This window comes from Gobius niger (assembly GCF_951799975.1).
Source record: "Gobius niger genome assembly, chromosome: 13".
Taxonomy (NCBI): domain Eukaryota; kingdom Metazoa; phylum Chordata; class Actinopteri; order Gobiiformes; family Gobiidae; genus Gobius; species Gobius niger.
This window is the reverse complement of record NC_136864.1, coordinates 19,554,363-19,571,626: the sequence shown is the minus strand read 5'-3', so window position 1 is coordinate 19,571,626 and position 17,264 is coordinate 19,554,363. Positions and strand designations below refer to the sequence as shown.

General features: G+C 43.2%; 1 protein-coding gene and 3 long non-coding RNA genes across 4 annotated transcripts; all 4 read left to right on the top strand.

Annotated features, from left to right (window-relative positions):
* Nucleotides 1–5,893: 5,893 nt before the first annotated feature.
* On the top strand, nucleotides 5,894–6,577 carry LOC306972904. Its single transcript, XR_013793538.1, has 3 exons — nucleotides 5,894–6,000; nucleotides 6,088–6,351; nucleotides 6,465–6,577. It is a non-coding gene; the product is annotated as an uncharacterized lncRNA (long non-coding RNA).
* A 3,770-nt stretch (nucleotides 6,578–10,347) lies between these two features.
* Nucleotides 10,348–11,031, top strand: LOC306972442. Its single transcript, XR_013793502.1, has 3 exons — nucleotides 10,348–10,454; nucleotides 10,542–10,805; nucleotides 10,919–11,031. It is a non-coding gene; the product is annotated as an uncharacterized lncRNA (long non-coding RNA).
* A 1,532-nt stretch (nucleotides 11,032–12,563) lies between these two features.
* On the top strand, nucleotides 12,564–13,295 carry LOC306972601. Its single transcript, XR_013793517.1, has 3 exons — nucleotides 12,564–12,700; nucleotides 12,814–13,071; nucleotides 13,150–13,295. It is a non-coding gene; the product is annotated as an uncharacterized lncRNA (long non-coding RNA).
* A 197-nt stretch (nucleotides 13,296–13,492) lies between these two features.
* LOC306972224 (fibronectin type III domain-containing protein 7-like) lies at nucleotides 13,493–17,198 on the top strand (the record flags this gene model as incomplete). The annotated part of the gene is made up of 7 exons (XM_079568772.1): nucleotides 13,493–13,745; nucleotides 13,814–14,083; nucleotides 14,178–14,429; nucleotides 14,505–14,768; nucleotides 14,979–15,260; nucleotides 16,859–16,913; nucleotides 17,017–17,198. 6 exons carry the CDS (start codon nucleotides 13,493–13,495, stop codon nucleotides 16,873–16,875), a joined length of 1,338 nt encoding a protein of 445 aa, XP_079424898.1. The 3' UTR covers nucleotides 16,876–16,913; nucleotides 17,017–17,198.
* Between the last annotated feature and the right edge of the window lie 66 nt (nucleotides 17,199–17,264).

Here is a 17,264-nt window from a genome sequence, read left to right as displayed (position 1 = left end):
ACTGTTAAAGGTTATTGTAATTAATAATGATGTTAGTGGCTTACATTTCATTGCACTTTACTAACCTGAGCTGACAGGCTTCTCAAAGTCCGATGCTATTGTCATTATTCATTTACTCCTAACTCAGTGCTGTTGAGCTGCTGTTATAGCCACAGCCACCTTGGGCAGACTGACTGAAGCGAGGCTGCCAATCTGTGCCACCAAACCCTTCGACCACCACCAACTCACATACCAGATTCACACATGCAGAGAGTGAAGTGTCTGGCCCAGTGACACAACAATAGTCTGCAGGATTAGCGCAGTGCAGTGCAGTTAGAGTTCATTGACTGAAGGATCTTAGTGAAACATGTCCTTGTCCTTTGCAGCTCTTGTTGATGTGTCTTTACGTAATGTTTTTATTGTGTATGTTTTACTGAATGAGTTTTAATGTGCTGAAAGACACATTTCTGCTCTATTGAACAGACAATAAAGGTCTATTCTATTCTAAAAGCACCCAAGTTCGTAGTAGTATTAGGAGTTATATCTTAACCATCAAGAGTACATCCTACTGACATCACCTTTAGGTTTCATATAGCTTGAAAATAATGATGTACTTGTAAGGTTTTTCTTTTCTTTTAAGTACAATACAAGTGCAGCAGTCACTTCCGACCCAAACACTGAAATATCCATCTGACTCGCTCCTCATTTTGCAGACATAAACCCAGTCACAACCTTGTCACAAGAGTACGACTGCACCACTGCCAAGACAAAAGTAACATGGGGCCACGTGTTCGGTGCCAACTCCTATAGGGCCACAGCTGCGGATGGCTCTGGGGAAAGCCTTAACTGCACGTCAAACTCCACCAGCTGTGACATTGGCATGCTCAAATGTGGAGAGGTGTACACGGTCCGTGTCACTGTGATATCGGACGACTGCAGCAGCACCTCCACCATCAGCAAAACATTTGACACAAGTAAGTTTCACCCCACACACTATATTTCATTTTCTCATGGCAAATAATTATTCAAAGTGTTAAATTTGTCATACACAGAATTGTATGTAGATCAGAATTGTAAGCAGGTCAGTCCTGAGCCTGTGTGGCGCTACAATGGACAACCTGATCTGAAGTAGTCTACACAAAATCTGCACAGGCAGTCACAGAGAGAACGGGCAGCATCCGTTTCAGAAATTGAATCTGGGACCGTCTTGCTTTGTCAAAATAATAAATGAAAAACAACACTTCAGTCCAGGTCATGAGACTCTATGTCCCAAAACAAACTCTAATAGAAATATTGTCTCACTCAAGCTACAACACCAGTAAGCCTCTAAACATTATTGTCGATAGATTGTCTCAAAAGTCAGTATCTGTCTGAAGAACTGACAAGATGAAGGAAACCAACAGAATCTCAAATGAGAAATGTAACAGCTCATGTAACTGCAAATCAAACTAATCCTCTTTTTCTTGTTTCAACAGTGCCCTGTGCCCCAGCAAATCCAACGGCATTTTACACGCCGTTTGAGAGTGTGATTGTATTTCAATATGAACCTACAAACAACACCATATACTATATTACTCAATCTAGAGACAAGAATGACGTGGTGAAAGAATGCAGAACAACAACAGATTCATGCTTCTTCACCGATGTGACCTGTGGGCAGATCTACACCTTCACTGTGCAGGGCAAAATGTCAGTGACCTCAGAATGCACCAGTGCATTCAGTGAACCACAGGTGGTCATAACCGGTGAGTAATATACAAACAAACAAACATATTTAATTCTAGCTTTTTTGTCAATAAAATACAGACACCAAGTTTAATATGATTTTGTCATATCTTTCCAAGCTCCTTGCTCACCAACACAAGTACAAACATCATCAGAGTGCACTCTTGGAAAGCTGATGACCTCCTGGGTTGCTGCGGCTGGAGCTGAGAACTACACAGTGAATGTCCTCGGTAATATCGGCAATTATAGCTGCACCACTTCAGACACATACTGTGAAGTGACGGGCATCCCATGTGGAGAACATGCAACTGTGAAGGTCACAGCCTCCAATGCAGTCAGCACAACCGATGAAATACTGGCACCGCCGGGTGCGACAGGTGTGTATTATTACTTAACTAGAATTAAAAAGGTACTTGATGACAATTCTTGAGTACTGAGCAACAGTTTAAGTGTTAAGTTGGACTTATTAGTGGTAACTAATTTATCGAGGTAACAGGACAGACAGAATTTCTAAATAATTCCATAGAAAATATATAAATATACGGTAATTATTTAGATTATACACACTAGGGCTGAGCAATATGGACAAAATTTAATATCTCGATATTCATGCCAGATATCTCGATATCAATACCATGTGATATAACTATGGGTTAGGTGAAAACCAAGCATTTTTCAGAAAAATAAAAACATAGGCCTATTAATGTTTTGAATTTTCATTTCTCTATATCAATACGATATATCTTTCAGCCCTACACAAAATGAATTTAAGTTAAACTTAGTCCCTTTTATTTGTCATGAAGGGAAGAATAGTGCAATCAAATGATGTGCTTAAAGTTATTGTTACTGTTCAAAAATGACATTAAAAAACTGTTACAAGATCTATTAATTACTGATTCTTCTTTTATTCAATCAGTCCCATGCACTCCCATCAACGTGTCTGCTTCGATTAACTGCTCAGACAATGCCACCATCAGCTGGGGCACCAGCAAAGGTGCAATTTATTACATAGTTGTCACAGAGGATTCCAGTGGGAGTGAGTTCAACGTTAACCGCACAATGGAAATCGACTATGTTCTTCAGAATCTGGCATGTGGAGAAACATACACAACTACGGTGACTGCGTCCAACTCTCAGTGCAACAACTCGGACATTGCCAATGCCACCTTCACAGCCGGTGAGTTAAGTTTCAAGAGGTCTGTTTGTATAATGCTCGTGTCTTCAGTTGCTGTTATGGACAAAATAATCTAAACAAAACTTATACAACAAATTAAAAACTTACTCATTTCATAACATGATCACTTAAAACCCTCGATAGCATAGGTGTCAAACTCTAACAGAGAAGGCACTGAAAAAGTGAACAGGCTCAATACAAAGATCTAAACTAAGTAAAAACTGCACCTATAGTAATCCACAAAACACAATGATGCTTTATGTGTTAAACAATTTTCTCTTGTAGCACCGTGTCCTCCCACAAATGTGGCTGCAGAAACAGATTGTAACAACAACCAGGCTACAATAACATGGGACCATCAGGCCACCACAGGCTCGTACATAGCAGTCCTGGAAGACAGCCAGAGTGGAGACAAGTTCAACTGCTCCAGCACCAACACAAAGTCCTGCATAGTCTCCTCTGCTCCATGTGGAAAAACATACGAAGTCACCGTCATCTACGACGACGGAAGCTGCCCATTAACATCTGCTGCAGTTAGCATGGTTTCAGGTAGTAGAAAAGATGTTGGCATATGTTTGCTTTAATCAGTTTGTGTCTAGAATCGTAGTCATAATGTCAGATGGAGGGCGGGGAAATACTGGATATCTCTGCGGGAGATTCACTGATTTGAAAGACAAAACCAAGCAGAAAATCCAGAAATGTTGAACTCAGTCATTATTTGTTAGAAACTGGTTTGAAAAATTTGCAGACAGAAAAAACAGAACATTTAAGAGATTTGAGATTGAGATTTGAGCCATTTGAGAGGATTTCAAAAATTATATGCATTTTTACACTCAAAAATATGTCTATACAAAAAAGAGATGCATCTTTCTTTTCATTTGACCTTAATCATCTGGGGACCCCACCAAGGCCTCGCGACCTTTAGGAACCACTGATGTAGACTTATCAAGGATTATCTTTTGTGCTTTGACACTACTATTTTGAGCTCATTGTCGAATGTGGGGCCTTGTCCATGTGTGTGCATATCCCCCCACGACTTTCTCTCTGTTGTGTCTGTTATTCATGTTACAAATTAAATTAGAAAATGACATTTGATTTTTCTGTGTGATCTAAAGTATTGGAGCTCTTTACGTTCTAGGGCCATGTGAGCCTGCTGGAGTAACTGCATCTCGCAACTGTTCTTCTGGCGATTTCACGATAACCTGGCAGTCCAGTGATGGAGCAGATGGATACACCGCCACTGTGACCTCAGGCAGTGGTTCAGAGACCTGCACATCTACTTCTCCTACTACTACATGCACTGTCAGCCAGCTGGCTTGTGGACAGAACTACCTTGTCTCTGTCACTGCCTCAAATGCAGTTTGCAGTGTAACCTCTTCAGAGTCAGTTACTCAGGCCACAGGTAAAAAGAAAATCTTATTGTATTTGTTAATGAAATGTATCTGTTGTGTAATGCTGAAAACTATCATATTTTTTATGGAAACTTACATTTCTTGTAATCTGTGTGTTTTGCAGCTCCGTGTGCTCCTACCAATGTCAATGCAGTGATGGACTGTACCGCTGAATCAGCAACAGTAACCTGGACCGCAAGCGATGGGGCAATTGATTACACACTGACAGGCCACAGCGCTCAGGAGACAGTTACTTGTGACGACTCTAGCCTCACTTGTTCTCTTACTAATGTTCAGTGTGGCGCAGAATACTCCCTTCAAATGGTAGCTTCTGACAGCGACTGCTCAAGTGATCCAAGTTCTGCTGTTACACTGACGACTGGTAATAAATATAAATGTACAAAAAATATTTCATCTTGTGGTATCCAAATATAATGTTACATATTTTTCGTTTTTCTAGCTCCCTGTCCACCTGAAAATGTGACCGCCATCATTGACTGCGAAACAAATGACCTGACAGTCTCCTGGACGCCCTCGGCTTATACAGAACGTTACTTGGTTTCAGCCTCAGCTCAAAATGGAGGTTCTGATGAGGCATGCAATGTCACAAGCAGTCCATGTTCTATTAGCAGTGTGTCCTGTGGAAAAACATATATTGCCCAAGTCACCGCTGTCAGAGGCTCCTGCCACAGCCAACCCAGTGCAACTGCATCAGCCATCTCAGGTGAGATCTCTTAATATCACTACTCAAGTCTCTCTCCATGTATTTACTTACTTTTTATACATCGGCCAGCCGATATAATCTATAATCTGGCGCACTCCAGTTCCATGTGTGCCAGAGAATGTAGCGCTACTTTGACTTGCAACAATAACTTGTCACAATGTAAAACCAACAGCGGATGGAATGAAAACACGTTACTTAGAGCAGGACAAGGATACAGATTTTAAACAATTTAAAGGATTTCCTTTTCAATGTGGAATCATTTATTTTGCAGATCCAGCATGTTTCACTGAAACTTTAAACTAAAATACCCTTGTGTGTGTCCAGAGCCCTGTGTTCCTCAAAATCTTGCTGTGGCCGCCTACACTGTGGGTGTCGCCCAGGTGCAGTGGAATGCAGCAGATGGAGCTGCCACATATTTAGTTGTAGCTGTGGCAGATCAGAGCACCTCTGTTTCCAACACCAGCACCAGTCCTCCAACTGAACTGTCAGGGCTGGTCTGTGGTAAGACCTACAACATCACTGTCACGGCCAACAATGACTGTGACCCGGGTCCGACTTCTCAACAAATACAACAAAAAACAGGTTTGTATTGGTGTTTTAAACAAAACAGTCAAGATGGTTTTGTTTCATCAGTATTTACTAACTTGAATTTAGGCGCATCGAGTTGCCTTGTGTACGAAATGCGCGGTATAAATAAAGTTGCCTTGCCTTGCCTAATTTGATTTAATAATTTTACCCAGAGCCCTGCCCACCCACCAATGTTCAAGCAACTGTGCAATGTGGCCAACAGAGTGCAATTGTTTCCTGGACTTCAAGTGAAAATGCTGAAGGTTATGTTGCTTTTCTCCAAAACCCACAAGGACATAATATTGTCTGTGATGCATCAAGTGCAGAGAGCTCTTGTGAGGCCACAGGGCTGCAGTGCGGTACAGAGTACACTGTCTCAGCTATAGCTATGGGCAATCCGTACAACAGCTCATCAAGCAGTGAATCTTCTGTAACAGCAGGTGAGATATAAATTACAGTATGAAATTGGAAAGAGCAGAAAACTGGCAGCTCCAAATGGGAACTGAAAATGTTTTTCCTCCCTAAAGAACCTTGTGTGCCAAGTAACATCAACATGTCTGTTGATTGTGAGGCTGGAGTTGCCACCGTATCTTGGCAGCCCAGCGAAGGAGCACAGTCATATGTGGCAGAACTTGGGTCATCAGACCACCTTGACACCTGCACCAGCAGCGGCAGCAGCAGCAGCTGCCAGCCGAGCCACTTACACTGTGGAGAGGAATACAATGCCAGTGTAACGGCTGTGGGAGAAAGTTGCAACACCACTGGCTACATGGCAGCAAACTTTTACACAGGTGAGCATAGTGAACATTTAAAATGTTAAATAGATAAATAATTATATGGCTAAAATGCCACAGACACAATCTGGCTTAGGCACATTAACAACTCTGTTCTTGCATCTCTTCAGAACCATGTGAAGTCACAGGTGTCACTGTGAACTACACAGTGGGTAGTGCTGTGGTTGAATGGGATTCTACCAAAGGGGCTACTTTATACTCAGCCGCAGCAGTGACTGACCAGGGAGCTCCTGCTGTGTGCAATAGCTCCAGTTCAACTCAGTGCACTGTGAGTGGACTGCAGTGCAGTGAGCTCTATAATGTGACTGTGTCAGCGCACAACCAGGCCTGTGACAGTCAGGGAGTCACCTCTGATACTGTGCAGGTGACCACAGGTGTGGCATACAGCTCACTCTGACCACCATTCACTACACACTACACCCAATTCAAACTGACATGTTTTTACTTTTTATTCAGAGCCCTGTCCGCCCACCAATATCCAGGCTTCAGTGGCATGTGGACAACTTCAAGTCACCATTTCATGGGATCTGAGTGTTTTCGCAGTAGGGTACATAGCCTTCATAGACGACACACAAGGTGGCATCTCTCACTGTGAGGGGGGCAGCTCAGACACCTCTTGTGTGATCACTGGACTTGTTTGTAGCTCAATCTATAGTGCCTTTGTTGTAGCAAAGGGGACACTGTACAACAGCTCTGACAGCAGTGTAATCTCTTTTACTTCAGGTAGGCATCGGCTTCATTAATGTTTTCAACCAACAGCATTGAGAACACACTAAGCTGTGAATTTCAAGCAACATTGTTTTTCCAGAACCGTGCTTGCCTCATACCATCGATGCTCAAGCGGACTGTAACTCTGATGGTGGAACAGTATCCTGGGTTGCCAGCGCTGGAGACAGCGTTTCTGTGTCACATGAAGTGAATGGGATTCTGCAGATTTTGTGCACTTCTGATCAAAACAACTGCGTTGTATCAGGTCTGAGCTGTGGGCAAACCTACAGCTTGAGCCTCGATGTCACCAACACTCAGTGCACCCACCCCACGCAAACACCGTGGAGCCTCAGCACGCGTAAGTTCACTGGTGCATGGGTCAGATTACCGCAGGAAAGTTTTATTATGTCACTTTTTTTTTTCCGGTTTGGCCCAACTACAATGTCAAACTATGATAAGGTTTCAATAGGTTTCCATAACCCACAAAGGTGCAGCTATTATCAGTCGCACAATTTGAGTCACAGTGTATAAATAACAGTAAACAACTGTGATCTTTGAAATTCTTTAGATTTGTTCTTCCTCTGGTTGCTGCCAGATGTAGACCAGGGGTTCCTAAACTGTTTTGGCTGGGAAACAGCCACTGGGAAACTGGGAAAATTCACACAACTCGAGACCCCATTACATAAAGTTATTCCCTCTTATGCTACTTTAGGGCAGGAAGACTACTTCAACTTTCTTCTCATTTCACCTTAATCATCTGGGGACCCACCCAAGGCCTCATGACCTACCGCTGGGTCCCGACCCCCCCATTGGCACCACTGATGTAGACTTACTTATCTTTTGCCCTGTGCAAAAGATGCAAGAAAATGACATTTGATTTTTCTGTGTGATCTAAAGTATTGGAGCTCTTTACGTTCTAGGGCCATGTGAGCCTGCTGGAGTAACTGCATCTCGCGACTGTTCTTCTGGCGATTTTACGATAACCTGGCAGTCCAGTGATGGAGCAGATGGATACACCGCCACTGTGACCTCAGGCAGTGGTTCAGAGACCTGCACATCTACTTCTCCTACTACTACATGCACTGTCAGCCAGCTGGCTTGTGGACAGAACTACGTTGTCTCTGTCACTGCCTCAGATGCAGTTTGCAGTGTAACCTCTTCAGAGTCAGTTACTCAGGCCACAGGTAAAAAGAAAATCTTATTGTATTTGTTAATGAAATGTATCTGTTGTGTAACGCTGAAAACTATCATATTTTTTATGGAAACTTACATTTCTTGTAATCTGTGTGTTTTGCAGCTCCGTGTGCTCCTACCAATGTCAATGCAGTGATGGACTGTACCGCTGACTCAGCAACAGTAACCTGGACCGCAAGCGATGGGGCAATTGATTACACACTGACAGGCCACAGCACTCAGGAGACAGTTAATTGTGACGACTCTAGCCTCACTTGTTCTCTTACTAATGTTCAGTGTGGCGCAGAATACTCCCTTCAAATGGTAGCTTCTGACAGCGACTGCTCAAGTGATCCAAGTTCTGCTGTTACACTGACGACTGGTAATAAATATAAATGTACAAAAAATATTTCATCTTGTGGCATCCAAATATAATGTTACATATTTTTCGTTTTTCTAGCTCCCTGTCCACCTGAAAATGTGACCGCCATCATTGACTGCGAAACAAATGACCTGACAGTCTCCTGGACGCCCTCGGCTCATACAGAACGTTACTTGGTTTCAGCCTCAGCTCAAAATGGAGGTTCTGATGAGGCATGCAATGTCACAAGCAGTCCCTGTTCTATTAGCAGTGTGTCCTGTGGAAAAACATATATTGCCCAAGTCACCGCTGTCAGAGGTTCCTGCCACAGCCAACCCAGTGCAACTGCATCAGCCATCTCAGGTGAGATCTCTTAATATCACTACTCAAGTCTCTCTCCATGTATTTACTTACTTTTTATACATCGGCCAGCCGATATATTCTCTTACATTCTCTGGCGCACAGTTCCATGTGTGCCAGAGAATGTAGCGCTACTTTGACTTGCAACAATAACTTGTCACAATGTAAAACCAACAGCAGGTGGAATGAAGATAAGATATAAGATAAACCTTTATTAATCTCACAAAGGAGAAATTCACTTGTTATAGTCGGCGTTACTTCACAGTCTTATTGTACAGTCTGACAGCAGTGGGGATGAAGGCTTTGCGGTAGCGCTCCGTCCTGCACTGAGGGTGTCTCAGTCTTCCACTGAGAGAGCTGCACAGCTCTTCTACAGTCCCGTGCAGTGGGTGGGAGGTGTTGTCCATGATGGAGGTGAGCTTGGCTAACACCCTCCTGTCCCTCACGTCCTCCACAGAGTCCAGGGGGCAGCCCAGGACGGAGCTGGCCCTCCTGACCAGCTTGTTCAGTCTGTTCTTGTCCCGCTCTGTGCTGCCCGGGGCCCAGCACACGGCAGCGTAGTGGAGAGCAGAGGCTACCACAGAGTCATTAAAAGTCCTGAGCAGAGGCCTGCTCACTCCGAAGGACCTCAGTCTCCTCAGAAGGTGGAGGCGACTTTGGCCCTTAAACACGTGAAAACACGTTACTTAGAGCAGGACAAGGATACAGATTTTAAACAATTTAAAGGATTTCCTTTTCAATGTGGAATCATTTATTTTGCAGATCCAGCATGTTTCACTGAAACTTTAAACTAAAATACCCTTGTGTGTGTCCAGAGCCCTGTGTTCCTCAAAATCTTGCTGTGGCCGCCTACACTGTGGGTGTCGCCCAGGTGCAGTGGAATGCAGCAGATGGAGCTGCCACATATTTAGTTGTAGCTGTGGCAGATCAGAGCACCTCTGTTTCCAACACCAGCACCAGTCCTCCAACTGAACTGTCAGGGCTGGTCTGTGGTAAGACCTACAACATCACTGTCACGGCCAACAATGACTGTGACCCGGGTCCGACTTCTCAACAAATACAACAAAAAACAGGTTTGTATTGGTGTTTTAAACAAAACAGTCAAGATGGTTTTGTTTCATCAGTATTTACTAACTTGAATTTAGGCGCATCGAGTTGCCTTGTGTACGAAATGCGCGGTATAAATAAAGTTGCCTTGCCTTGCCTAATTTGATTTAATAATTTTACCCAGAGCCCTGCCCACCCACCAATGTTCAAGCAACTGTGCAATGTGGCCAACAGAGTGCAATTGTTTCCTGGACTTCAAGTGAAAATGCTGAAGGTTATGTTGCTTTTCTCCAAAACCCACAAGGACATAATATTGTCTGTGATGCATCAAGTGCAGAGAGCTCTTGTGAGGCCACAGGGCTGCAGTGCGGTACAGAGTACACTGTCTCAGCTATAGCTATGGGCAATCCGTACAACAGCTCATCAAGCAGTGAATCTTCTGTAACAGCAGGTGAGATATAAATTACAGTATGAAATTGGAAAGAGCAGAAAACTGGCAGCTCCAAATGGGAACTGAAAATGTTTTTCCTCCCTAAAGAACCTTGTGTGCCAAGTAACATCAACATGTCTGTTGATTGTGAGGCTGGAGTTGCCACCGTATCTTGGCAGCCCAGCGAAGGAGCACAGTCATATGTGGCAGAACTTGGGTCATCAGACCACCTTGACACCTGCACCAGCAGCGGCAGCAGCAGCAGCTGCCAGCCGAGCCACTTACACTGTGGAGAGGAATACAATGCCAGTGTAACGGCTGTGGGAGAAAGTTGCAACACCACTGGCTACATGGCAGCAAACTTTTACACAGGTGAGCATAGTGAACATTTAAAATGTTAAATAGATAAATAATTATATGGCTAAAATGCCACAGACACAATCTGGCTTAGGCACATTAACAACTCTGTTCTTGCATCTCTTCAGAACCATGTGAAGTCACAGGTGTCACTGTGAACTACACAGTGGGTAGTGCTGTGGTTGAATGGGATTCTACCAAAGGGGCTACTTTATACTCAGCCGCAGCAGTGACTGACCAGGGAGCTCCTGCTGTGTGCAATAGCTCCAGTTCAACTCAGTGCACTGTGAGTGGACTGCAGTGCAGTGAGCTCTATAATGTGACTGTGTCAGCGCACAACCAGGCCTGTGACAGTCAGGGAGTCACCTCTGATACTGTGCAGGTGACCACAGGTGTGGCATACAGCTCACTCTGACCACCATTCACTACACACTACACCCAATTCAAACTGACATGTTTTTACTTTTTATTCAGAGCCCTGTCCGCCCACCAATATCCAGGCTTCAGTGGCATGTGGACAACTTCAAGTCACCATTTCATGGGATCTGAGTGTTTTCGCAGTAGGGTACATAGCCTTCATAGACGACACACAAGGTGGCATCTCTCACTGTGAGGGGGGCAGCTCAGACACCTCTTGTGTGATCACTGGACTTGTTTGTAGCTCAATCTATAGTGCCTTTGTTGTAGCAAAGGGGACACTGTACAACAGCTCTGACAGCAGTGTAATCTCTTTTACTTCAGGTAGGCATCGGCTTCATTAATGTTTTCAACCAACAGCATTGAGAACACACTAAGCTGTGAATTTCAAGCAACATTGTTTTTCCAGAACCGTGCTTGCCTCATACCATCGATGCTCAAGCGGACTGTAACTCTGATGGTGGAACAGTATCCTGGGTTGCCAGCGCTGGAGACAGCGTTTCTGTGTCACATGAAGTGAATGGGATTCTGCAGATTTTGTGCACTTCTGATCAAAACAACTGCGTTGTATCAGGTCTGAGCTGTGGGCAAACCTACAGCTTGAGCCTCGATGTCACCAACACTCAGTGCACCCACCCCACGCAAACACCGTGGAGCCTCAGCACGCGTAAGTTCACTGGTGCATGGGTCAGATTACCGCAGGAAAGTTTTATTATGTCACTTTTTTTTTTCCGGTTTGGCCCAACTACAATGTCAAACTATGATAAGGTTTCAATAGGTTTCCATAACCCACAAAGGTGCAGCTATTATCAGTCGCACAATTTGAGTCACAGTGTATAAATAACAGTAAACAACTGTGATCTTTGAAATTCTTTAGATTTGTTCTTCCTCTGGTTGCTGCCAGATGTAGACCAGGGGTTCCTAAACTGTTTTGGCTGGGAAACAGCCACTGGGAAACTGGGAAAATTCACACAACTCGAGACCCCATTACATAAAGTTATTCCCTCTTATGCTACTTTAGGGCAGGAAGACTACTTCAACTTTCTTCTCATTTCACCTTAATCATCTGGGGACCCACCCAAGGCCTCATGACCTACCGCTGGGTCCCGACCCCCCCATTGGCACCACTGATGTAGACTTACTTATCTTTTGCCCTGTGCAAAAGATGCAAGAAAATGACATTTGATTTTTCTGTGTGATCTAAAGTATTGGAGCTCTTTACGTTCTAGGGCCATGTGAGCCTGCTGGAGTAACTGCATCTCGCGACTGTTCTTCTGGCGATTTTACGATAACCTGGCAGTCCAGTGATGGAGCAGATGGATACACCGCCACTGTGACCTCAGGCAGTGGTTCAGAGACCTGCACATCTACTTCTCCTACTACTACATGCACTGTCAGCCAGCTGGCTTGTGGACAGAACTACGTTGTCTCTGTCACTGCCTCAGATGCAGTTTGCAGTGTAACCTCTTCAGAGTCAGTTACTCAGGCCACAGGTAAAAAGAAAATCTTATTGTATTTGTTAATGAAATGTATCTGTTGTGTAACGCTGAAAACTATCATATTTTTTATGGAAACTTACATTTCTTGTAATCTGTGTGTTTTGCAGCTCCGTGTGCTCCTACCAATGTCAATGCAGTGATGGACTGTACCGCTGACTCAGCAACAGTAACCTGGACCGCAAGCGATGGGGCAATTGATTACACACTGACAGGCCACAGCACTCAGGAGACAGTTAATTGTGACGACTCTAGCCTCACTTGTTCTCTTACTAATGTTCAGTGTGGCGCAGAATACTCCCTTCAAATGGTAGCTTCTGACAGCGACTGCTCAAGTGATCCAAGTTCTGCTGTTACACTGACGACTGGTAATAAATATAAATGTACAAAAAATATTTCATCTTGTGGCATCCAAATATAATGTTACATATTTTTCGTTTTTCTAGCTCCCTGTCCACCTGAAAATGTGAACGCCATCATTGACTGCGCAACAAATGACCTGACAGTCTCCTGGACGCCCTCGGCTTATACAGAACGTTACTTGGTTTCAGCCTCAGCTCAAAATGGAGGTTCTGATGAGGCATGCAATGTCACAAGCAGTCCCTGTTCTTTTAGCAGTGTGTCTTGTGGAAATACATATATTGCCCAAGTCACCGCTGTCAGAGGCTCCTGCCACAGCCAACCCAGTGCAACTGCATCAGCCATCTCAGGTGAGATCTCTTTATATCACAACTCAAGTCTCTCTCCATATACTTACTTACTTTTTTCTTTTTCTCCGTAGCTCCCTGCATGCCTCAGAATGTTGCAGGGATCATTGACTGCGTGAGAAACTCTGCCAGGGTGTCATGGAATAGCTCTTTGGGAGCAGATGGCTACACAGTGTATGCATTAGGAGAGCGAGACCTCAGCGCAAACTGTACCACGTCTACCAATACAACATGTGAAGTTGAATTGGAGTGCGCAACACACTATAATTTTACCGTTACGGCAACAAACAGCCAGTGTGAAGGTCCAGCAAGTGCTCACATTGATTTAGAGACAGGTAATCTATTTGAATACCAGAAATATGCATGTTTTTATGTCAAATTCATTATTTTGTTGCTGTTGTAGCTCCATGCTCCCTCACTGGCATCAGAGCGTACACCCAGTGCCACAATTCAACCATTCTCGTTGAATGGGATGTTGAGGACGGCGGCACAGGAGACACAGTGTATACAGCCACTGCCGAAGATAGCAACAATAACAATATTTCCTGCAATAGCACCGGGACCAGCTGCTATCTCCGAAGTGCTCAATGCGGCCTCCGTTACACAATCATGGTATCTGCCACATCAGACACATGCAATGACCTGAGGAGTCCACCGCACCATATTACTACAGGTACAGAATTTAAAGAAAGCTGTCTGATGCTTTTACTATACCACTATACTAACAGTGAAAAACAAACAAAAACTTTTCTGTCTTGTCTTTGCAGAGCCTTGTCAACCCGATGCTCCAGTCGTGGATGACAGTTGTGGCGACGCACAAGTCTCCTGGACCCTCTCCCCAATTGCAGAAATGTACCATGTGTTTGCAGTTGGAGATGATGGACATCAGCACACTTACAACACTATATACAATAACTACACTTTTCAACTGCACTGTAACGAGCAGTATATCCTGTATGTGATTGCGAGCCACGAGAACTGCTCCAGCCTCGCCAGCCAAAATGCCACCCTACACACCGGTAATGTGCTCTCAAAATGGTAATATTGTAATGGTGCGCTTTTTTATTAATTTAAGCTGTTTCCATTGTGACTAGGTCCATGCAAACCGGACAATGTATCAGCAACATATTACTGTGACGATTCCTCTGCATTGCTCACATGGAATGGCCAAAGTAACGCTGCATCCTACTATGCTTCTGCGGAGACTGAGAATGGCACAATATTGTATCGCAGCAGCAACACTCCCAACTGTACTTTTGATGGTCTTCAGTGTGGAAGCAAATACAATTTTACTGTGTTGGCCACAGATGGGACTTGCAACAGTTCCTACAGTGACCCTATTGGCCCTGTTGGTGCAGGTATTGAAGTGTTTTTTTAGGGCACACACCACTGAATATTACTATTATTTTTAAACATGAAGAAATGTAATAAAAATACTGATTAGAATGTTTATGATGCTGTTAGACTTTTTAGTTGTTGTTTGTTTTTATTGAGAAGCACTCAAGATCACTAATGAAGGTATATATCACAACTAAGAATCACTCATTTTACTTCTTTGCTTTGTTCAGTTCCCTGTCCTCCACAAAATGTCGCTGCAGATATGTTGCCGGATAACCAAACACTGTCTGTGAGCTGGTCGGCAAGTGGCTGCAGTAACCCAGAATACCTTGTGGAGCTAACCGGAAGCATGATGGGAGATTCCCTTTGCATATTTTTTATGTCATCTTATTGGACCAGAGCGACCTTCTTTGAGCTGCCTGTGCCCTGTGGCTCAGAGTATAGTGTCACTGTTGAGGCCAGGAACAGTGCTGGTACAAGTGACCCATCCGCCGCCATCAATGGGTTTACAGGTAAACATGTTTCTGCATTTGTTGACATTATTACAGGGGCAGGGTCAAGTCATGCCTGGGAACTTTTAGCAGACAATTAAAAAAAGCATTTTCTTCTTTCTAAGCAATACATCTTTATATTAGCTGTCATAATCCATTGTGGAATACAGAAATATGTTTTAGAAGTCCCAACTGTACATGCAAAAAATTGTTTAAACTTCTTTCTTTCTGTCTCGTGGTTTGAGTAAGAACAAAACGTTTTAAATATATGAATAACTTCGTTTTAAGGTATCTTTCCAAGCTACTTTGTATTCAATAATGCAAGTAGGCTCCACACTAGTCATAATAGTGAAAAATGTATAACATAGGAAACTATCATATTGTGCAATGCGTTTTTCTTTTGAGCCACTTCCGCCAAAAGCATTGAAGCAGAATGCAAAGTCACACCAGAGGTAGAGAAGCCAAAATATTTACTCAAGTGTAACGTTATTTTAAAAATAATTTTACTCAAGTAACAGTAAAAAGTACAGGCCCGAATATTTACTCAAGCGAGAATAAAAAAGTACTTGGAGTAAATGTTACTTGAGTAGAGTGAGTACTTATGGTCCAGTAGTGACATTATGGGACACAACACATGTGAATAATGCGAATACTGTGAATAATGCAATATTCTCAAAGAAAATACATTAAAAAGCATAGGCCTATTAAAAGAAATTAAGAATTAAGCAAACAAAACACAAAATAGATCTATTTTACTTGTGAAAATGAAGATTTGTCTTTTTTTACTCAAGTAAGAATACAGGTGGGCTACTTCATTTTAATGTTACTGTATGAAACAAACTACTTGCAAAAGTACAGTTACTTCAAAAAGTTACTTGAGGACATGGTCTTGAGTAAATATAGCAGAGTACTACCCACCTCTGAGTCACATTAATAACATTTCATACAGGTAAGATGGGGTCGTTTATCGCCCAAGGACACAATACTGAGTTTGGGGATTGCAATTGTTTTTTTTCCCACCCACATGTGAAATGCAGTTTTGTTTAAATCAATTTGCTGCTTCCCCAATAATAACATTGCAGAATCTATGCTCATCCACATTCAGTGTAACCGGGTATGATCAACCTGTATGTTTTTTTGAAGGAGGTTGTGCTTTTGTGCTGTCCACTAAGCTGACTTAGCGCCTGAACAAGAACCTGGTGAGTTGTTGTTTTGATGCAAAGGTCATAGAAGAAAGAATTTATTTTAGACCAAGTTCAAACTTTGCACCGATTATTGAACTTTGTACTTTTACCCCAACAGTTTCCCAGATGGATTACGGACACCAGCAGCCTCTTCAAGACTCGCTCTTGTTTCTGCAGTGGATTTAATTTTGATACACAGTAACATTTAACTTGCATTTCTGCTTTTGTATTTGTATAGTGGGTCAAATGGCAAATATGTGATTCTTAACACAAAGGAATACAATACTGTGCAATGTGCTATGGAATAAACTGAGAGTATGCTTCCACTTCTAATAAAACAAGCCAAAACACATGAGTCTGTTGCCTGTGATTGTTATTTCTCCCCCAAAGCAATTAAACACATCCTGCTTTAACAAATTCTTTCTTTTTATCCAGCTCCCTGCCCCCCCTAGCTGCCAGAGAGGAGAGGTCAGTGCGCTCACCTGGACTGGTATGTGGAGTCTTTTTATAAGCCTTTCATTGACTTACCATAGACACATTGTTCATTTGAGTCACTTGGACAGGGTCTCATTTTCCACTGTTTTCACCCACAGAGGAAGCCAAGATTCTTCTTATTGCAAAATGACAGTATCTCCGCTGAAACACACGGATACCTGGTGCAAGGTGGAAGCTCTGTCCTCTTCTGTTCCTTGTGGCTGCACTGCTGGATGAGGACACCAGGGGCCCCGAGCCGGGCGCTCCAACTGGATCTAAATATTTAACTTTGGTGCATGGTCACCCCTAACTATGTGATGATTTCTCAGTGTTTTAAATTAAGTTTGTTTTCCAATTAAATGTCAAG